Raw genomic sequence first — 24,508 nt, forward strand, 5'->3', positions numbered from 1 at the left:
GTGTTTGATGTTTACTGACACTACATATGGTGTTTGATGTTTACAGACACTATATATGGTGATTGATGTTTACACACACTACATATGGTGTTTGATGTTTACTGACACTACATATTGTGTTTGATGTTTACACACACTACATATGGTGTTTGATGTTTACACACACTACATATGGTGTTTGATGTTTACTGACACTACATATTGTGTTTGATGTTTACACACACTACATTTGGTGTTTGATGTTTACACACACTACATATGGTGTTTGATGTTTACATACACTACATATGGTGTTTGATGTTTACTGACACTACATATGGTGTTTGATGTTTACAGACACTACATATGGTGTTTGATGTTTACACACACTATATGGTGTTTGATGTTTACTGACACTACATATGGTGTTTGATGTTTACACACACTATATATGGTGTTTGATGTTTACACACACTATATATGGTGTTTGATGTTTACAGACACTACATATGGTGTTTGATGTTTACTGACACTACATATGGTGTTTGATGTTTACACACACTACATATGGTGTTTGATGTTTACACACACTACATATGGTGTTTGATGTTTACATACACTACATATGGTGTTTGATGTTTACTGACACTACATATGGTGTTTGATGTTTACAGACACTACATATGGTGTTTGATGTTTACTGACACTACATATGGTGTTTGATGTTTACATACACTACATATGGTGTTTGATGTTTACATACACTACATATGGTGTTTGATGTTTACTGACACTACATATGGTGTTTGATGTTTACTGACACTACATATGGTGTTTGATGTTTACATACACTACATATGGTGTTTGATGTTTACTGACACTACATATGGTGTTTGATGTTTACTGACACTACATATGGTGTTTGATGTTTACTGACACTACATATGGTGTTTAATGTTTACTGACACTACAAATGGTGTTTGATGTTTACACACTACATACACTACATATGGTGTTTGATGTTTACTGACACTACATATGGTGTTTGATGTTTACACACACTACATATGGTGTTTGATGTTTACAGACACTATATATGGTGTTTGATGTTTACACACACTATATATGGTGTTTGATGTTTACATACACTACATATGGTGTTTGATGTTTACTGACACTACATATGGTGTTTGATGTTTACTGACACTACATATGGTGTTTGATGTTTACTGACACTACATATGGTGTTTGATGTTTACACACACTACATATGGTGTTTGATGTTTACACACACTACATATGGTGTTAGATGTTTACATACACTATATATGGTGTTTGATGTTTACAGACACTACATATGGTGTTTGATGTTTACTGACACTACATATGGTGTTTGATGTTTACACACACTACATATGGTGTTTGATGTTTACAGACACTACATATGGTGTTAGATGTTTACATACACTATATATGGTGTTTGATGTTTACAGACTCTACATATGGTGTTAGATGTTTACTGACACTACATATGGTGTTCGATGTTTACTGACACTACATATGGTGTTCGATGTTTACTGGCACTACATATGGTGTTTGATGTTTACACACACACTACATATGGTGTTTGTTTACTGACACTACATATGGTGTTTGATGTTTACACACACTACATATGGTGTTTGATGTTTACTGACTCTACATATGGTGTTAGATGTTTACTGACACTACATATGGTGTTCGATGTTTACTGACACTACATATGGTGTTCGATGTTTACTGACACTACATATGGTGTTTGATGTTTACACACACACTACATATGGTGTTTGATGTTTACACACACTACATATGGTGTTTGATGTTTACTGACACTACGTATGGTGTTTGTTTACTGACACTACATATGGTGTTTGATGTTTACACACACTACATATGGTGTTTGATGTTTACACACACTACATATGGTGTTTGATGTTTACAGACACTACATATGGTGTTTGATGTTGACTGACACTACATATCAATGAAGGATCACACTGAAACAACCTGTCAATTATATTTATATAAATATCTATACCAGGGCCATATATATAACAGATAAAAACAAAACAGCTTGTCATTGTGGAGGGTACTGCAACTAATGAAGGTACAACAATATAATATCCAATCAACTCAGTTCTATTAGTGAAGGTACAACCATATATACATACAATCAACTCCATATTAGTACTATTAGTGAAGGTACAACGGTACCTTCTACAAAATTACAACAAATTCATCAACAAATGAAAGTTAACAAAACCCTTTATCTCCATGTTCATAAACAAAGTAATATAACAAATTACCCCTGTGTACCAATAGAATGAATAATATCATTATCGGGAGTAGGCAACAAATGGAAAAACATATTCATTATACAATATATTGATAATACTACTCGGAAAAATTCATTGGTGGTAGCAATTTCAAAACATTCATTTCATCAGTATAATCAAACAAATATCAATTTCTCAGTTGGATGTTTGGTTTTAAAATTAATGCTGGATGGTAATACAGAAAACAAGTTATAATGTCTGTGAGTTGCTGAACATCAAGCTGGTTTTGTGGAGATAATTTTTGTCAGGATCCCTGGATCAAGTGATTGATTTATTCTGAGATTTTCACACACTAAATAATATTAGTATTTATAAACATTTGTCTGTCTTATAGACACTGAAAAAGTATTTAATGTTTTAGGTAAATCTTCCTGTCCATAAAAAACCACAACACAAATCAACTGTGAACAAACACATAAGTTGGGGTTGAAGTGTTGGGACATCTTGAATTCAGATTCTATAAATATACATGTATACTTGTACTGTAAATGGATTATGTTCGCGGGGGGTAAATTTTGCAATTTCGATATGTAAACTATACGCGCTGGGGTAATTTTTGTGATCGATCCACATTCGTTTGTAGTTAGAGATTGCGCAAATTGATATCAAAATAATACGCGTGGGGGAAATTTTCGTGATCAAAAAGGACTCTGTGTAATCTGTGTTAATTTCCCCCTCGCGTAAATTTCCATGTTTACAGTATTTAAATTCCTAATTGGTAGAAGAGCTAATATAGGAACAGGTCTGCTTGACAAACCAAATGTGCATTAATAGAGCAGAAAATACTAATCACAGTAACTAACAAACATACAGGGAGCAATGGAGGCTAATTAGGGCAAATACATATTGATTTTGTAAACAAAGAAATAGAAAATATTTTATGCAAAAATATATTTGTGTACAAATGTATAACGTGGAGCATGAAATGGCCTTTATATCAGCTGTCCTAGGCCTGCTACAATTCACATGGAAGCGTGTCAAGAGATTATTTCCAGTTTTCCGTATAATAAAAGCAGGTATCACAGACAGAAAAACACTTAAATTTGAAAAAAAATATAAATAATACATTTTCAGTTCTAACATACCAATGTAAAATAAGTAAAAACAAACACACTGAGTATTGCTGAAGCAATACATGTCCTCTTTAGGTCCCTGCTAGCTATTCCCAAGATCCTTTATAAATGTCTGAAGTTTGATCCAAATCCCTCAAGATATGAAGCCTCTATAGAGTGCTGACAATGATTTTGTAAAATTAGTAATGGTGACCTCAGCTTGATTGACCCAATAACCCTGAATCTTGAATTTGTCAGAATTTGCTGTCCTTGATAATTATGTGAAGTCTGATCAAAATCCCTGAAGGACTGAAGCTGCTAGAGTGCTTTGGTGTTACATTTGCACATACATATACAACGTACATGTATATGCATATGTAAGTACAAGACGGATGGCGTGGAAAATTATAGCCTATACCATCCCTTATTTCCCGGTTTTACAAGTAAGTGGCTCAAATAAAAATTAAGAATATGGTAACAAGCATTAATACAGCAGTATATAAAATTGAGATTAATCTGTGTAGGAGGAGTGTTTTTCATTTCTGCAGTATTCATTTGTAATTATATAATATTTTACCTCAATATGCCAGGTATCTCCAAAGGAACAAGAAAGTAAAGAGGAACATCACAGAAACGGGTATTTACATTGATAAGGAATAAACATTTGTACTAAACTGACATCTCTCCAGTACCGGTACTTATTCACAGTTGTGTTTAAGTATAATGCTACTTTTGATTGTGACAAAGTGTTATGACAGTATAATGCAAGTTCATTGATTGATCTTATTTTCTTGCTTTAGCCACCATTTCCTCTGAGAGCTCCCACAGTCGTTTCGCGTCGTCCACATTCAATGCTGCCTTTGAGGGTTGCTTCTCCACACAGTCACTGGTGAAACAAACCATAAAATTCAGATTAAATTACCGTACTGTTTCAGAAAGATAAAAAACGAGAACTAGAGTTCAAAACATGTTTACAAATCTTAAAATCTCACAAAACCCTAAATTTATCAATTGAATACACAAGCAAGGATGATTGATCCTAAAAATATACAAGAGATCCCAGAGGCCTACCATTGAATGATTTTTATCAGTCCTATGAAAGACTGATCTAGCTTTTCTCTACTTTTTCCTTCATTTCTCTCTCCTCTTAATCATTTGATAATATGGGGAACTTACAAAGAAGTCATAAGAAAAATCTTAAATTTTAAAAAAAAAATTCTATAACAAATTTTAACTGTCAAAATTCAACATGGGCACCTGTCGTCCATTTTGTTTTCCCTAAAAGACTCAAAATTAAATGGGTACAACTAAGGACCAAGGGAAACCTACATGTGAAGATTGAGAAATATCCCTCGAGGACTTTTCAAGGAATAGCGATAACAATCTGCAACTGTCAAAATCAAAGATGGCCGCCTGTTGGCCATTTTCTTTTCCCTGACAGACTCAAATTGAATGGACACAACTTTGGACTAGGGAGAACTTACATGTGCAGTTTGATGAATATTCCTCTAGTACTTTTCAAGAAATTAGCAATAACAAGGATTGTTTACCGACAAGTTGCAAAAACAATTGACAGATTGCCAACATGAATTTTGACAATTGAAATTTGTTATCACTATTTCTTGAGAAGTACTGGAATTATGAAAGAGGAAAAAGCCGTAAAGTAGAGAAAAGATCAGTCTTTCATTTTAGAACCAATAAAGATCATTCCATGGTGGTTGTCAAGATCCCTCTGGGATATCTATTTATACATACCTGAAGTATTTGCCAGAAACATTATCTAGCCGCTCGTCCAGAGCACAGTGTAGGGTTGTCTGAGCACCTTGAACTGGGGTCTTCAGGAAAATTTGTAATGGACGGAATATTACTTTAAACAACAATGGACTGATCCAGGCCTCCACGTGTCTCACCAACTCTGTGTTAATTACTCCGGGGTGGAGTGTATATGTTGTCACACCAGTACCTGTCAGGTAATTATAAGTGGGTTTCAGATGTAAACATAAGATTTAACTCTCTAGAAGAATAAGATATATCTTAATACATAACCATAGTTAAGTCTCTGGAAGAAGGGATATTTAACTACATAACCATAGTTAAGTCTCTGGAGGAAGGGATATTTAACTACATAACTATAGTTAAGTTTCTGGAGGAAGGGGTATCTAACAATATAACCATAGGTTAAGTCCCTGTAGTAAGAGATATCTAACTACATAACCAGGGTTAGGTTTCTGGGGGAAGGGATATCTAACTAAATAACCAGAGTTAAGTTTCTGGGGGAAGGGATATCTAACTACATAACCAGAGTTAAGTCCCTGTAGTAAGAGATATCTAACTACATAACCAGGGTTATGTTTCTGGGTGAAGGGATATCTTACTGCGTAACTAGAATTAGTTTCTGGAGGAAGGGATATCTAACTACATAACAACCATGTGAGTTAAGTTTCTGGGGGAAGGGATATCTAACTACATAACCAGAGTTAAGTCCCAGAAGGAAGGGATATCTAACTACATAACCAGAGTTAAGTCCCAGAAGGAAGGGATATCTAACTAAATACACCAGAGTTAGGTTTCTGGGGGAAGGGATATCTAACTACATAACCAGAGTTATGTTTCTGGGGGAAGGGATATCTAACTACATAACTAGAATTAGTTTCTGGAGGAAGGGATATCTAACTACATAACCAGAGTTAAGTTTCTGGAGTAAAGGATATCTAACTACATAACCATAATTTTTTTTTCATTTTTCTGGATGAAGGAATATCTAACTACATTACTGTAGTACTAGTTCTCTTTTTTTTTATGTTGTTTGGTATGAAATACCATTTACCTTGCATAAGTAATGTCTGAAAAAGTTTGGTATAATTCCCTGTAGCATTGATTTGAGGGAAAACAGTTGTTACCTTGTAGTCGTCGGTCGAGTTCCTTTGTGAAGAGTACATTGGCTAGTTTACTCTGAGAGTACGCTGCCATTGACGAGTAGTTATTATCACCATTTATATCATCAAAGTTGATTTTCCCTCCTAATGAAAAAAAATAAAAAGAAGATAATTTTAACAATAAATATGACCATGATAATTGGTAACAAGAGACCCATGCAGGCCGTAACGGTCACCTGACTCATCTGACTGGTGATTAATTCTTGCAGGCTACAACCATGGTTAATTCCTACAACCATGATGGTCAGACATGGTTAAATTCTTCAACAGTAAAGTTAACCATGGTGAAACCTGCCTCAGATAAATTTACCTCGCATGACACCAAATTCTTTCATTCCTACAGGAGAAGAAGGATTTTGAAGAATTTGCTATATTTCCCCTATTGGGCCACACCGTTCAGACCCTTTGGGGCAAGCACAAAGTTCAAACAAAATTGGTTCCCCTTCACCCATTAGGATGCTTCAGACCAAATATAAATCAAATCCTTTCAGTCTTAGAGAAGAATAACTTAAAATAACTTGCAAAATCTGTCCTTTTGACATCCTTCCCTCAGGCCCCTAGGGATCGGACTCTACAAAATTGGTTCCAATGAATCCAAGATGGCCGCCTGTCAGCCATCTTGTTTTTATGATCAAAAATCTAAATTAAATTGGCACAACTAAAGGACTGAGAAGAACTTACACATGAAGTTTGAGGAATATCCCTCCACTACTTTTCATGAAATAGCAATAACAAATTTCAATTATCAAAATCCAAGATGGCTATCTGTCAGCCATTTTGTTTTTATGATCAAAAATTTTAAATTGACTTGGCACACAAATAGGGACCAAGAGGTCTTGACGTTTGAGAAATATCCGTCCAGCACTTTTTAAGAAATAGCTAAAACAAGGATTGTTTATGGACGGACGGACGTTGGACAGATGACGGACAACAGATCATTGATGCAGGGCCATTTGAATATTAGATGGTGGGCTATAAATAAAATCAAGAGAATAGGAGATATGATCAACCTAAGTTTCCTTTAACACCATCATGTGGAAAGAATGAAACAAAGATTCAAATTTTGTAAAGCAAAATTACCCCTTGCCTTGTAACAAGGGCAGTGTTTAAATGCTGAAGTGAGCTCAGGTTTTTGTATTTAATTTGAGTGGTTCAATCTTAGATCAAGAACTGTGCAATATACTCCTTAATTATACTTTATGTTGCGGTAATAGATTAATATGTAATTTCATTTTGAATTATTTTTTGAAAAACTTGCTTGAATATCTGAAGTAAATATTTTGCAGATACTAACAAACTAACATGTTAAGGAAAACAACAGGAAAACATGATATTAATTCTAATTACTGTAGTGTGCAGTAGATGAGACGTTGATGATCCTCGCAGGAGCGGACTTCTTAACTTTGTCCAATAACAGATTTGTCAACAGGAAATGTCCTAAATGGTTCACAGCAAACTGCATCTCGTACCCATCCTCAGACTGCCACTTGGGGCACAACATCACACCTACGGAAGACAAACACACACTAGAGACAATTCTTTTTTTAGAAGTGACCCATTTAAAAATAATATTAATACAGTGCATTCCGCTTAATCGGGTTGCCTATTTGCGGGGACTTTTTACCCGATTAACCGACTTACCCGATAAGCCGAAATGCACGTCGCCATCTTGGATTTGGTCCGTAATGGTAGTCAGACTTGGGTCGATTTTGGATGAAAATATTTGCGTTATTATTGTTAATAAACGGTGTTTTTGTTTGTGCTTTTACTGATGTCAAATTGTCAGATTACTATTACTAATTGTATAAAAATGTGTGTATTAAAATAACAAAACCTTAATGATTTTCTTATTCGCGGCACAGTACAATCGTAGCACCTCAAATCGGGGGGTCATACATCCCTGTTTCATCCGTGTGTTCCTAATTTGACATACGATCTAAGGACTCGCCGACAATTACATCTAAAATCATTTATGTTTATCATAGAGACATTCTTATGTTCGCTTTGAAGTTTAAAATATTCCATATTATTTCCAATTACCAAAGCACAGAGATCGGAGAAACCCGAGTTTATTTAGGTCGTTTCCTGTGGTATAAATTTATACGAACTTGACACTGGCAGTCACTGATAAAACAACACGAAATCCAATGTAATGTTTTTATTAACCAGTTCTAATCCTAACCTGAATAGGAATTATGAGCTAACGTCGGGCGTCTGTCCTTTTACTGCTCGCTACTGATTTTTAACTCACCTGTCTATCGGTGTCGTCACATTTCCCCGTGGCGAACCCCTCACTTTGGATTCGCCACATACAGTAAGCGGTGATATCAATCGATCTGTAGCAATATCAGACCCAGGTAAAAACCTATTGTTTTGGTTTTTGCTTCGAAGATTTTACATCCCAGACGTAAAAGTTTAATTGTCTAGTCGCTTAATTATGCTTTTAAAACCCCATTACGTTTTGCCTGCTGCTGACTCTAAAAATAACATTTAATTTTACCCACAATTCTTAGTCGACTTTCTGTTGGGGAAAAACCACACGAGGCAGAATCAACAACAACACAGTTCTGAACATGACAAAACCCCGACATAACATTACCGTTTAAGGTAATATTTAACTGTTTTTTGACATTTGAACCATCAAAATTACACTATTTGTTGATAAATGTCTAAAACTTAAAGAAATACGCGATGACTTTCGTGAAAATCGGAGCATTTCTATTTTTTGTCCCGATTGTTCTATTCGAATATCCGAAAAATACGACTTTTCCAACCCAATTAAACGAATTTTTTTAACTTGATTTAAGAGAAAATGGTTTTGGTTTTTAAAATTTTACCCAATTAAACGAAATACCCGATTAAGCGTTACCCGATTAAGTGGAATGCACTGTATATAGATCTTTAAGAGGAATTTTATAAGATTGTTTGTTTTTTTTGTTTTTGTTAAACGTTCTATTAACAGCCAGGGTCATTTAAGGACGTGCCAGGTTTAGGTGGTGGAGGAAAGCCGGAATACCCGGAGAAAAAACCACCGACCTACGGTCAGTACCAGGCAACTGCCCCACGTAGATTTCGAACTCGCAACCCAGAGGTGGAGGGCTTGTGATAAAGTGTCGGGACACCTTAACCACTCGGCCACCGCGGCCCCTGAATTTTATAAGAAGAAAAAGCTAAAACATATATATATGATGTTCTTCTTAGATCTATGGTCTTTATCAAAGTTTCAGATTTGATCCTAAACATGATTTGAAGAAACTTAATTGGTAGCCATTCACAGGCCAAGCATGCTGCTGACCTAAAAATATCATCACTCCACTATCTAAGTTACTCGGAAGGATCAGCTAATGTTGCAATAATTTTTTTTTTTTTAATCTAGCCCCGTACCAGTGTGGATTTATCCCAGCATACTAATGGTTTAATCAGAAAAGATCATTGAAATATTTTGACACATTTGAACTTGGGTGAAAGTTTTTTTTCTTCATTCTTAATAGCTAATAACGCTTCTCAAGCAATACAAATCCCCCTCGCATACCAATTTAAGTGTTGCAGAACTAGACTGGGATGAACGCCGGTAGCCAGGTAGAGCATCTGGCTAGTGTTCAGAGGTCCTGGGTTCAAATCCAGGTCTGACAGTGCATTTTCCTATCCTATTACATATAGTGTCAAACTAAATACCAATGGAGGTGGTATAGGGCCTCGTTTGTGTCTTTAGTTCGAAGACTTTGTTGAAGGCGGGAGGAATGTAGCAGAACTAGAAAGGGATGAACGCCGGCAACCAGATAGCTCAATTGGTTGAGCATCGGTATTCGTAGGCCCCAGTTCGAACCCCGGTCTCTCGAATCTCCTATTACATATGGCACCCAGCTAAATACCAATGGAGGTGGTAAAGGGTCTCATGAGTGTCTTCAGGTTCGAAGAAAGACTTTGTTGAAGGCAGGAGGAATGTAGCAGAACTAGAAAGGGATGAACGCCGGCGACCAGATAGCTCAATTGGTTGAGCATCGGTATTCGTAGGTCCCTGTTCGAACCCCGGTCTGGCCGTGCATTTTCCCTCTCCTATTACACCAAGTATACATGCTGTAATATCCTGTAACATATCCTGAGGCCAACTCATCCTGAGATAATTCTCATCATACTTGACAAACATAATTACATGTATGGATGCAGGTACTAGAGCCAACACCGTGCGTATAGTTGGGTGGGTAGAGGGTCCTCAACTTCTCCGCCGGATACCCAATGGTATGCTGGGCGATCGAGCAATAGGAGAAAAGCAATTAGTGTATCGATCACAACAGCAGTCGAAGTGGTAACTTTCCAAACTTTATTGCTTCGTCGACCGGTTTAGCCTTATGTCGGCTTCATCAGGTCCTGATGAAGCCGACATAAGGCGAAACCGGTCGACGAAGCAATAAAAGTTTGGAAAGTTACCACTTCGACTGCTGTTGTGATCGATACACTAATCGCTTTAATTACATGTATGATGTTTCATCAAAATCTGTATAAATAAGGGATGAAGTAGTATTTTCCTATAAATAGTAACAGTGACCTTGTCCTTGAACTTATAAGCTGGCCTCACTCTTCAACTAAACCAATATTTGATCATAATCTATTTCAAAATGATGAAGTTTTTTCTTTACACAGTAACAATGACCCTTTCCTTGACCCTATGACCTTGTCCTTGACCTTTGTACCCTGAAACACAAACTCATTCAAAGTATTCTCCATTATCATACTTGACCATTAATATAACAGGTAATGAAGTTTCATCAAAGTTTTTTTTAATGAATTCTCTACAGTAGATCACTGACAAAGTGAATGCATACACATCATACATGTACAAACAGAACGGTATATCCTCTCCCTGACTTTGTAATGATAATAAATGGATTGCCACCAGCCCCACTCTCCACTATCAGAATCATTAGGTCAAAATCAGAAATTATGCTATTTGTATTCTTACGACTGAAACCTTCTCTATAACTATAGTTATTTACTAACTTATACGTTACTTACCAGCATTGTTGATAAGGATATCAATTTTTTCCTCGTTCTTGTTAATTCTTTCTGCGAATTTCCTCACTGAATCCAGTGAAGCCAGGTCTAGGCTCTGTATGCTGATATCATTATTTCCTGAGAACTTTTGTACAACCTCTGATGCTTTCGTAGCCCTGTCCAGATCACGACATGCCATGATCACCCGGGCACCTAAAATATATTACATGTTCATGTTAAGGTTCTGTCCAGCTAACTTCTGACTTTTAAGTTTTCTGCCCCAAATATGTAAATATCTATATCCTAATTTTGCAGGAAATTTTGATACCCACCTCGTAATGAATAGCATATACCCAGGTAATGTAATTCAGCTATCAAAAGTTTCAAAATTATCTCTAGTAGACCTCGATCGGTCGTATATTAACCAAACAATAGACAATTCCTCTGTCATATATATTTATCAATAAGTAATACCTCTAACAGACAATATCCCTTGGTCCTATATTAGTCGATAACTTTAATACTTCCAGCAAACAATTCCTTGGTCCTATATTAGCCGATAGCTTACCTCTAGCAGACAATTCCTTGGCTGTCTCCAGACCAATGCCAGTGTTACAACCAGTAATGATGACGGTCTTCCCATCAAGACGTTTCTTTGAGACACACACGCCACCCGCCAAATGACGCCTTAGCAGCACGAAACTGAAGACTGAAAAACAAGTTGACATAAGGATACGTTCAGTCCGATTCCATACAAAACTAGATTTATTTTCCCTACAATACCAAAACCTGGCTATTACACTGCAATATGTGATAGTATTTCCAGAGGTAATTAAAAAGTATCTCGGGCATAAAAGCATTAAAACAAGAGGCCCAGTGGACCTGCATTGCCATACCTACCTAATAGTATTTCGCTATTGTCAGCCATGACAAAACAACTAACATTAACAACTTGGTAGAGGTATCCACAATCGTCCGATCTTAACTGGTTGCAAGACTGGTGTCCCTTAAATGATATTCTTCCTTTGTTTTTCGTGCATTCTTAGCAACGTTAGCCTACAAGGCCTGGTTACATTTTACTTGTGACTGTTCTTGTGTGTATTGTTACAGTATGTGTGTATATTATGAATTGTTATATAAATTTATGAATAATTAATATAACTCATTAAAACATTTGAACGTATTTCATTCTTTGTTTTTTTTTTTATTATTGAACGTCAATTCATTCACGACTTTATCCATACATACTAAGTGAAGGGAGATAATCCAATATGGCGGACCAGATAACTGAGACGGATATTCTCGGAATCACTTAAGTTCTTGTGTATAGACTGCGCACCCCCTTTTTGACACGACAGTTTTTGTCTAAAAAAGTGTGCACTATACGCGAATATTTACGGTAGTTGTTTTGTACAAAGGAAGGGTCTGGGTCACTTTAAGGCCGGCAGATTAAGGGGCCAAATAGGCAATTGGGGAATAAGGTAAAATCTTAAATCCTTCTGCTAGTCAGATCAAGGGATTTTTGTTTTAAGTTCGTCTGTAGAATCCTACCAATTGTGAAGAGAGGAATTAGAGGGATAGAAGATAGATGGGTGCATGAGGTCAAATTTGGGAACTCGAAGTAAACCAGGATTGATAGGTCAGCCTGTACCTACATTTTACGCACCAAGTGCGTAATTCCACACTATTTCCACAATTTTTCCGCATTTGAAAAATATGCAATATTTATGCAAGTGTGCAGTATTCGAAATGGTTGATTACGTAAATGCGTAAAAACTACGGAAAATACAGCAGCTGAATTGTAGATACCTCATGCGTAATTTTTTTTTACACAAATGCGTAAATAATGTGGAAAAAAAATTACACATTTGCGTAATATTTTTATGCATGTTCATAAAAAATTTCTACAATTTTTACGCATTTGTGTAAAAAGCTTACACAGGGGGTCTAGTACGAGAAAATGAGGTAAACCTAGGGTTTAAAGAGTGGGGCTGAATACTGGAAATACAGGAAAACCCTGGACGGATAGGTTGAGCCAAATATGGGTAAGATATGTGAACTTGGGATGCAAGGGCAAGGCCCAAAATGATTGAGACCCATCAATCCTGTGTAGCCACTGTTTACCTTTTTCATCTACTCTTGAAGAAGTCGGGGAGGGGATTATCATGTTCCATTTGTACATGTGCGTGTACATGTGTATTGATGGGTGGGGCCTGATATTTGAAATAGAGGTAAACTTGGGAATGATGGGCGGGGCCTAATATGGGAAATAAAAGTTAACTTGGGATTAATGAGTGGGGCCTAATATGGGAAATAAAAGTAACTTGGGATTAATGGGTGGATCCTAATATGGGAAATAAAAGTAACTTGGGATTGATGGGTGGATCCTAATATGGGAAATAAAAGTAACTTGGGATTAATGAGTGGGGCCTAATATGGGAAATAAAAGTAACTTGGGATTAATGAGTGGGGCCTAATATGGGAAATAAAAGTAACTTGGGATTGATGGGTGGATCCTAATATGGAAAATATAGGTAAACTTGGGAATGATGGGCGGGGCCTAATATGGGAAATAAAAGTAACTTGGGATTAATGGGTGGGGCCTAATATGGGAAATAAAAGTAACTTGGGATTAATGGGTGGGGCCTAATATGGGAAATATAGGTAAACTTGGGATTGATGGGTGGGGCCTAATATGGGAAATAAAAGTAACTTGGGATTAATGTGTGGGGCCTAATATGGGAAATAAAAGTAACTTTGGATTAATGGGTGGAGCCTAATATGGGAAATAAAAGTAACTTGGGATTAATGGGTGGGGCCTTATATGGGAAATATAGGTAAACTTGGGATTGATGGGTGGGGCCTAATATGGGAAATAAAAGTAATTTGGGATTGATGGGTGGGGCCTAATATGGGAAATAAAAGTAACTTGGGATTAATGGGTGGGGCCTAATATGGGAAATAAAAGTAACTTGGGATTAATGGGTGGGGCCTAATATGGGAAATAAAAGTAATTTGAGATTGATGGGTGGGGCCTAATATGGGAAATAAAAGTAACTTGGGATTAATGTGTGGGGCCTAATATGGGAAATAAAAGTAACTTGGGATTGATGGGTGGGGCCTAATATGGGAAATATAGGTAAACTTGGGATTAATGGGTGGGACCTAATATTGAAAATAAAGGTAAACTTGGAATTGATGGGCAGGGGTCAACATTAACTTTTTTCTGCACTTGTCCCTTTGGACAAATAATATTTATATTCACTTGTCCGAATGGAATTATCACTTGTCCCACTTGAAAATTTTAAATTAAGTTTAATGATGTTTTTTCAATGTCTATGTGTCATGCAGTAGAACGATAACATTGCAATGACAATAATATTACTGATATTTATTGGTGTTTTGTCCAAGTTACATAATAAAGAAGAAAAAAAATGCTACTGACTACCTATTTTCGATTTACAGAAACTAAAGTAGTAGAATAGAAATAAACTGACTAAAACATGAACATAATTGTAGAAATGCAATAGCATAAATATCTGAAATACTATTTATGCTAAATCTTGCAATAAATAGCGAGCCTGATTGTATCAGCATATGTCACCACGTTAGTCCTTCAAATTCACTTACAATTTCCTTGTACGCTTTTATTCATATTCCCTTTTTTTCCAATATGCATATTCAATTCAAAGACACCAATTGGGCTGATTGAATATTTTCGAAAAACACAGAAAGTTTAGTTATCATCTGCATTAGTGTTCTGAATTAAACTATTTTCGTTATGAAAAAGTCACTTCCAATGTACACTATCCATGTTTTCCTTTCTTTTTAATCATAGGTATAAGGTGAAGTCTTGTGATTGTTGATTTCAGAATATAAATAAACAACACGAAGACAATATTTGTTACTTGTCCCGTCGGACAAGTGTTTTGATACATTCACTTTTCCGACAGTAATTTAGTCTGGTACCGGACAAGCGGACAAGCCTTAATGTCAACCCCTGATGGGTGGGGCATAATATGGGAAATAAAAGTAAAATTGGGATTGATGGGTGGAGCCTTATATGGGAAATAAAAGTAAACTTGGGATTGATGGGTGGGGCCTTATATGGGAAATAAAAGTAAACTTGGGATTGATGGGTGGAGCCTTATATGGGAAATAAAAAGTAAACTTGGGATTAATGGGTAGGGCCTTATATGGGAAATAAAAGTAAACTTGGGATTGATGGGTGGGACCTAATATTGAAAATAGAAAAAATTGGGGATTATGATGGGCCAGGCAAAATATGGGAAATGGAGACAAATTGGGGATTGCATGATAGATGGGGTCTGATATTGGAAATAGAGCAATTAAGGAGTTGATGGGCAGGGCCAATATGGAAATAGAAGTAAACTGAGGTTGTAAATATAAACTTTATTTATTTTACAATTGTAAACAAGCTATCTTTATTCATATATTTAAATCATGTTTGTTGACATTGATGGAAGTGTGCATAAGGGGTCTTATGTGGGAGGAAACTGAAGTATCTGCGAAAACCCCATACCTTTACATGTTCGATCGAGTAATTGAACCCTGGCCTGGCTGTCTAGTGAAAAGTATATGTGTTACCACTGTGCTACCTGACTAACCAAACAGAGGATTGAAGGGTCAGTGGGCCCCAATATGGGAAATAAAGGTAGACCGTGAATTGATGGGTAGGGCCCAAAATGGGAAATAAGAGGTAAACTGGGGACTGATGGGTCAGGGTGGTTTCCATTGTTGGAAAAAGAGGTTTTATTACATTTTTACCAGTGAAATATCAAAAATTATTCATTCTATAAAAGTGATATTTTTCACTAGTGAAAAATATCACTTTTGCTGATTTGACCAATCAAATTAATGATTAGAAAATACAAAAATAATTGACCAATCAGAAAGCCCGACATATATGTCAGCACCTGGACAGGAGGAACTACTTTTTTTGTTAACAAATTATCGCTGTAGGCCTAGTTAGCATACGGGGCAGGTTTTTCGTTGATAAAAAATGTAATAAACAGAATATCTAACAGTGTCTTCAGTAATACCAAATATATTTCACTCGTGTGGCTTATATTTTGATATTTTTCACTCGTGCTGCGCACTCGTGAAAAATATCAAAATATTAGCCCCACTCGTGAAATATATTTGGTATTACTGAAGACAGTTAGATATCCTCTATTTAGTGTAGCCATATGGGCCTCTTTTCTTTCTTTCTTTCTTTTTACGAGTGTTTTATGCTTATTTTATTTCTATAAAATGAATTTGAAACCCTTGTCCAATTTTCAATGCTTTACCATTATCTAAGTTTCAATGAAAAGTTATAAATAACTTCTAAGATTTTCTGGAAAAATAAACCCTAAATATTGACCCCCTCCCTAGGCCCAACAATATTTCAGTAATTCACCGAAATATTACATCATGCACAATTATAAGTTAAATAAAATCTTTAAGCAATAATTTGCACAAAAAAAAAAAAAAAAAAAATTAAGTTAATGCTATTACAACTGGTGTCTGAATATATATATTTATTTTCCCCCTAAATATTGACCCCTCCTATAGGCCCAACATTAATATTCCAGTAATTCACCGACAATCTGATTAAAATACAGATCCTAATACTATCGTGTTGCAATTGTTTATAATATTACATCATGCACAATTATAAGTTAACTTAAAATCTTTAAGCAATTTTATGATATAACAGCTGGTCTCTTAATATAATCAACATTTGATGGAAACCAACCATTCTATATATTTTCTCTCTTTTTTCCCCCGGTGCATGCAGTGCTATGTTTTAACTTAATGCCATGATTATCTAGAAAATACACTCTAAATACTGACCCCTTCAAAGGCCCCCACTTCAACTCGAGTGTCTCACCAAAATTCCAGTAATTCACCGAGAGATTACATCAGACACAGGTTAACTAAAATCTATAAACAATTTGCAAAAAAAAAATAAAAATAGTAATGATAATAATTAAACCTAGTTAATGTTAATTTGAAATATTTTAACAGTATAAGGGAATAAAACAACATAAGAGATCTATAGGTTTCTGACATTATTTACATTTTATGTAAACCGACATTATCTTTGTAAAAAGCGTCCTATATATTGCCCCCAACACTAACAATTAACTATAATTACAAAACTGCTTAAACAATGTAGACTCCAAAGAAGTTCCGAAAGTATGTCAAGGTGATCCTTAAATTATTATTTGTATGTATTAAAAACATGTGTGAATTTGGTGGTTACCACGCAGACATATGCCAAGAATCAAGAAAGCGAAAATCGAACATATGATTAGAGCATGTGTGGACGAATCAACCTGGTCAGCAGTTTGGGGTCAGTCGCCGGTACCGGTGTCCACCCCATGTTCGCGTGCTGTCAGTACCTATCTAGTGTGCATTAGGGATTAGCGAGCATGTCACTGTGTCGCTGTTTCAAAGACAAAAACTAAAAACAAGCTTACCTGACCCAACCACTGATGATATCAGCAACTTGTTCTTTGTAATGAATGCCATAACTGTTTCTAAAACGTCCGAGTCCATCGATGACAGTTAATCCGGTGAACTAATCTATCTATCCGACCCGTTTTGTACCTTACAACGTCAACTTCCTCTAACTGTATCGAGGGGTCGTCTCAAAACCCACAGCACTGCCTGAAAGCGGCTAAACGAATGCTAGGCCTACGTGAACCTGTTCAGATAGTGTCCCCTCCTCTTCAGGATGTGTACTGTATACTAGAGTAGAGGACAGTTGTTGCCCTCTTTTTAATTTACATACATTTAAATGACATCGTATCTGTTTATAGGTGAGTACACTGAAATCTCTGCTAGATTTCTATTCAGATACTGTTTATATACAGTTGAGTGTAAGCTACATTTAAACTACAGGTAAACTAGTAGTGCACTACGTCCAGTCAGATGTGACCACAAATCCCCCTATACACAGCTGATACAGGTAATGGGCAGTGCCACTGGACACATGTGTTAGATACCTGTAGTTGTTACATATACAGACCTGTGCAAATTGACTGCCTTGTATCTTTAAATGTTGATAAAATTTTATCTAATATTAACCCAAAATAAAATTGGCTGTGGTTCTTATATGATATATTGCACAAGAGGAATTAAACTCTTTATCATTAATTTTAAAAAAAAAAGATTTCATTTACATAGTGTAAAATTAAGGTTTATCTTCCTGATTTCAAAATTTTCAATTTTAAGATACATTTTATATAAATGATTAATTCTACTTTAGGCCTTAATGACTGTTAGACTAATAGATTTTTTTCTCAAGTATACTGTATACTTACATATATTTTTAATATTTTATTATTTTATCAGACAAAATTATTTTTAAATTCAATGTATTGTTACTTCACTAATATCTGTTAATTCAACCATGAAATCATTTCATAGTACATAATCAAGAATCAGAAGTTTCGTATATTCTCATTTATGTTCTGTAAGAGACATATAATATCTACACAACAAATTATGTACATGTAACTGTATGTATAATTGGTACTCTCAGGACATGCCAGTTGTCATGGCCACCTGGGCCTCAGGGCCCAACACCTTACCTATATACATGTATATGACCAGATGAGGATCAGTCTCAAGACTCAGTCTTAAGGTGTGCCTGTTTTAACACCTGGATATAGTTTTGTCAAGTCCCCAATTACCCCCCCCCCCCCCCCCCTCCCCAGGGGTCCATTTATAGCATGCTGTGCCAAGCTCCTCTGCCTTACCTACCTGTAATTAGCATCTAACACTACCCATATATAATATCTACCTGTGGATGTTTTTCAAAAATTTATAGAAATCATCAAAAAATAATTAATTTTTATATACATTTTTCTTCTCAATAAAGATATTCAATTAATATACTTTATATGTCGACTATTTCAGTAAAGGAAGATGGAAGGTGTATTACAAGTAACATATACCTTTTATAAACTTAACATTTTGAAATGTAGAACTGATCACTAAATTACAAGTACATTCAAAGAATCCCTTTCCCTATATGTTAAATCAATGTTTAATTAATTTCTTTATGTGTTCAGGTTTCTGACTTCAAGATGTATACACATAGAATGTACAACATATATTATGGGCTAAATTAGGTTTTAATAAGCATAATATCACATAAAAAATGAAATTATGAATATGCTGCTTAATTTAATCTGAAATTAAACTACAATATAAATTAAATGTATAAAATTGAAAATGTTCAAGTAAAGATAATTGTTTTCAAATGTTTTATTATATACTTTCATGTGATGAAAACAAAATTACTGGAATTAAACATGTGAAATGTATAACTGATTAATCAATACAAAATATAAAGTACCAAAAGATAAATGAAACTTGGCTTAAACAATTTAACTTAGTTAAAGGCTTTATAAAGTAAATCTTAGTTACAGTGTATAATTAGCAAGAATAGAAAGGTTGAAATATAACATCAAACTAAACTTCCAAAACTTTTTTTAATAACTCTTTAAATATAACTGCTAGATAGCCTTATATATACAGTACAGGTAAAAATCACCGGTAGCCTTGGGTACTGCCCATTACCTGTATTGGGGTTTTGCTGTTCATCACCTCTTAGGGTGTAGTGCACTACTAGTTTACCTGTAGTTTAAATGTAGTGCACTACTAGTTGAGTAGACTAGTGTAAAGGTTAGCTAATACTCAACTTTAACTACTCCACACCCAGTATTTGTAACTGCCAAGAGAAATCAGCAGTTTTCATAAAACCTGCGTAAATTCAAAAGTGTTAAGAACAATCTAAAACTGCTTAGAAAGCAAGAGATTGTTTTAAAATTTATGCCTAGAATTTCGGAATAATAATCACATAAATTACAGGTGAATTTTAAAGGAAAAAATATCAATATATTTACAAAATCAGACCATGGAAAATTTAGATTCTGAAAACTAGCTACTTTTAACTAGCTAGAGACATCATTCATCAGTTCTGAACTAAATTGGAATAACCAAATCTCTCCCCCCCCCCCCCCCCCCCCCCCCCCCCTCAAAAAAAGAAAAAAAGAAAAGAAAAGAAAAGAGAGAGAGAAAAGAGGACACTTACTTTCATACTTTTAATTTTTACATGTAAACGTTTCCTCAATTAAAGTGTTAAAGTGTAGAATACTCACAAATCAAAAGTCTAAATTGGACAATATCGTTTGGTTTCCAAAGGCTCTTGAAATAGCCGCTGCTTGATGTCGGGAATTCCCGCCAATTTATCGGTTAACAAATAATCAAAAATAGTTCTATTAATTAAGTAACTATTTTGTTTGAGGTTTTCTCGAAAAAATACTGAAATCAATTACGTTATTTTCTTTGCTAATTTGATGTGGCGTTAATTAGATTTATTCTTAGCAGTTGTACAGAACAACACCAAAACTGTTCTCACAATTGTAAACATTACGCAGCAGGATATTTAAAGTAGTTGTGACGCGGTCTCGAATTCAAGCCGAAGGTCTTTTAGACGACGAGAATGTTAACTTCAAGTGCTTACTTTCGTTCTGCGTTGATTAGTTAAAATCAAACGCATAGTTCGAAAACATGGATTTTGTAAGCATTCCATATATGGAAATATGGCATCATGAGGGTTTATTGCAAACGGATATGGCACAACGGAGACATCAGTAAAAGTCCTGTGAGGAACTTGTGAATTCTAGCAGTACAGCAGTACTTGAAAGTCGTGTGGATTCTAGTCCTAACACAGGACTATATCTACTTCTAAAGGAAGATGACCAACTTCAACAAATTGAAGGTAAATGTCATAAGAGGAAAACATTCACAAGCGATACAAATTTGTATTAAGAAAGATATAATTTAATGTTGGTTTTTATAATAGGGGTAGATAGAGGACTCAAAGGAATCTGTAGTTGAACAAGAAGTAATTATGTCTGGTGGAAATGTGTTAAAGTCATATATATGGTGCGAGGGGAAAAGGAGTGTTTTCTAACTTGGGTTTTACAGCGAGGTCGCTGAAAGGAGAGAGTGAGATATGGAAGGCCGTTCATGTCAAAAACAAGATACATTTGCTTTAAATGTCAACATTTCGCGCATTAACGCGTGAAATGTTGACTTGGCAATCAATGAGAATGTTGATATTTCTGAAAACCGATTTAAACAGAGACCATACCAATATACAAAATAACATCACACAATAAACCAGGTAATTTATATCATCCTCGGCCCCAGGTGAAAATCGCACTATCGCCTATTTAATAGAGTAATAAAGTATATTCACTTGATGTGCGATGGTTGGACATGTGCTTATTAGGAACGTAGCGAGCTGCCGTGCGATGGACCATTTCAATCTTGTCAATGTCCTCCTTGGTGTAAGGATCCCCAACACCGCCGTTTCGGGTGATAAGGCCATGATACTAGTGATTTGTAAGTCAGAGTTTTGACATGTTTTCAGGTAACGTCGTAAAAAGCTCAGGATTGAGTTTACTTTGGAACATTACTAGATCTATATTAGTATGGAAATACCGATTCGGATCAGAATTAATAGTTACTTGGCCTAATTTACACGTTCTCGGATGTGCCCATCTAAGGTGTAGTCAGGGTATGGGGAATTGCTTTTGGAAATATTGTACTGGTTCGGATGGAAGGCCATTTTCAACATTTTTTTTTCCACAGAGCGCTAGTTTGCCAAGTCACACCGGATAGTTTCAGCATAACTGTTTGACTTGATGACTGCATATGCTATAGTATCATCTGTGAATATCCGTCAAGTCTCGTCCATTCAAACATGATAAAAATGAAGAAAGACATCAAAATGAGTACAACAATGTAACATTAATATTTCAGTAATTTTCCATGCGTTATCTCCATGTTTAAACTTTTGATATGCACGGGTAACTCTATGATAAAGTTTTGATTTTAATTTATATCATATTTAGTAGACAGTTTCACGCAACATTACTTTAAAGATTCAATATTACCAAGGTGAGTATGTAATTACAATGGTTGATTCCGCCTTTTATTTACTGGGAGAGATTCCACATTATATCAGAAGTGTTTTATATGTAAACCATTACACTGTCATCATTGATTAATGCATGTCCTAGAAAAATAGACACATTTTATAGTAAACATGAAAATACCAGTATTTATTTTAAAAAAGAGCCCCACTAAACAGGAAACTAAAAAAACACCAACAAAACAAGAAGAAAAACCCAACAAAAAACAAAACATAAAAAAAGCGAAAAAAAAATCAGTTACAGCAAACTAACTGATTCCCATTTGGCGGGGAAAATTGTTAACTTCAGGAAGTTATCAGAATATAGTTCCACAAACAAACATCATCTCTTTACTGAATCTCCGTCAGATACTTCAAACTATTGCAGCTTTATACACATATTGTCTTTATCTAAATAATTGTTTATCAGAAATATAATCACAAAAGGAGATAAAAATGAGGATAAGCGTGTGTGCGCCGTGTGTTCCTGCACACTAGACTAGAGTTCGCTGGCAAGGAAAAATAAAAAAATAAAAAAAAAAACACAGGAAATATAATAAAAACTAACCATTAACACATGTATTGCATGTCATTAAATATTTTATTAAAGTTGATTATAAAATCATTATTTTTCAAATCATCACAAATGCAAACACGATTAGATTAAATTTTGAAAGTCCAATATTATACTCAGTGTCCAACTATGTTTAACGACATCTATCATTGACTTCCCATGAGTCGGCGAAGGAAGTGACGTCATTAGTGATATTTTCAGACAAAGGTCGACATCGATACCAGTAATCCACCACGAGATGTTCAGCCCATGCGTGGGAAAACAGAGAAGATATAGGATATAAATTCAACACAGTGGTCTTTGGTGTTTTGATATTTCAAAACAGATTACCAGAACACTCCATATATTGTTATTTTTACGGAGTTATGATATAATAGCTAGATACAAATTAACAAATTAAATCACAAACAAAGCTTGTTTTTGCCTACAAATCTGTAATTTTTACAGTAAACTTTTATCGGCATCCGAAAGACACAAAATGTAAGAGATTTAAAATGTATCACTGTATTTTAATGACGTGACATTCCTCGAGATCTTTGGTCATGTCGCTGATAATGACTGTCCCAATTCGTGTACTATCAAACTTCAAATCTTTAAAGATGCCACATTGCCGACAGTGTATACACTTTACATCATAAGAAATCTTTAATATCAACTACGGTATAGAAATATATCTAGTCTTTCTAACAACTGAAAATATATTCAATCTCCTTATATCTTAAACGTTCATATACTTTTATCGATATTAGCTTAGCGTTTTTCTCGTTGAAAGTCTTCCCCAAAAATATTATTGTGCTGAATGAAGTTTCCGGATATTATTTTCTATGGCAGGTATTATTAATGTGCTAAATAATCATTATGCTAGTCTGACCGAAACTTATGTACAAAATATAAAAGTAGAGCTTTATGGTATTATCGTCAAGTATGGGAATTCCCGCATTCCATTTAAATACATTTTTAATCAAATATTTTGTCGCAGATGTACCTTTTAGCCACATAATTAAAAACTAATCACAAACACAAGTATTGCATGCTATTAATCATTTTATTAAAGTTAAACATTATAGAATATATTCGAAAGTTATCTCACATAAACACTTAATTTCATTAGATTTTGAGTGTCCAGTATTATACTCAGTGTCCAACTATGTTTAACGACATCTGTCATTGACTTCCCATGAGTCAGTGAAGGAAGTGACGTCATTAGTGAGTTGTCGGGATGCCATCATCATGTCATCGTAACGTTCGTTGTTGTAGGTTCCGAGTAAACCTCCAGTCTTTCCGTAGTACCAACCACTCAGTCCTATCTCGTACATATCACTGGACAGGTTATGGCGGACGGTGAAGCCACGCCCACTTACTGTGACGTCATCACCCTCATTGATCACTGATATGTCCTGGGCATGGTATGGCTTTGTCGTAATGGCTCCATCAACTCTCAACTGTAAAAGACCGTAGAACATTATACATGGAATTCAAAATGAGATATTATAGATGCTTAATAATCCAATATTTTTGTAATGACGTGTCTGTTTTCTTTCGGTTTCAAATGTCTAAAGACATCCAGAGCTACATTTGTGCAGTGATTGCATCAA

At 35.3% G+C, this 24,508-nt stretch overlaps 1 protein-coding gene across 1 annotated transcript; it reads right to left on the reverse strand.

The window, feature by feature from the left end:
• Positions 1 to 2,024: 2,024 nt before the first annotated feature.
• On the reverse strand, positions 2,025 to 18,214 carry LOC117322948 (retinol dehydrogenase 12-like). Its single transcript, XM_033877915.1, has 7 exons — positions 17,826 to 18,214; positions 11,906 to 12,046; positions 11,359 to 11,550; positions 7,693 to 7,851; positions 6,310 to 6,429; positions 5,165 to 5,372; positions 2,025 to 4,295 (listed from the first exon to the last, which is right to left on the reverse strand). Exons 1-7 carry the CDS (start codon positions 17,902 to 17,904, stop codon positions 4,193 to 4,195), a joined length of 1,002 nt encoding a protein of 333 aa, XP_033733806.1. The 5' UTR covers positions 17,905 to 18,214; the 3' UTR covers positions 2,025 to 4,192.
• Between the last annotated feature and the right edge of the window lie 6,294 nt (positions 18,215 to 24,508).

Source organism: Pecten maximus, chromosome 3 (assembly GCF_902652985.1).
Source record: "Pecten maximus chromosome 3, xPecMax1.1, whole genome shotgun sequence".
Lineage (NCBI taxonomy): Eukaryota > Metazoa > Mollusca > Bivalvia > Pectinida > Pectinidae > Pecten > Pecten maximus.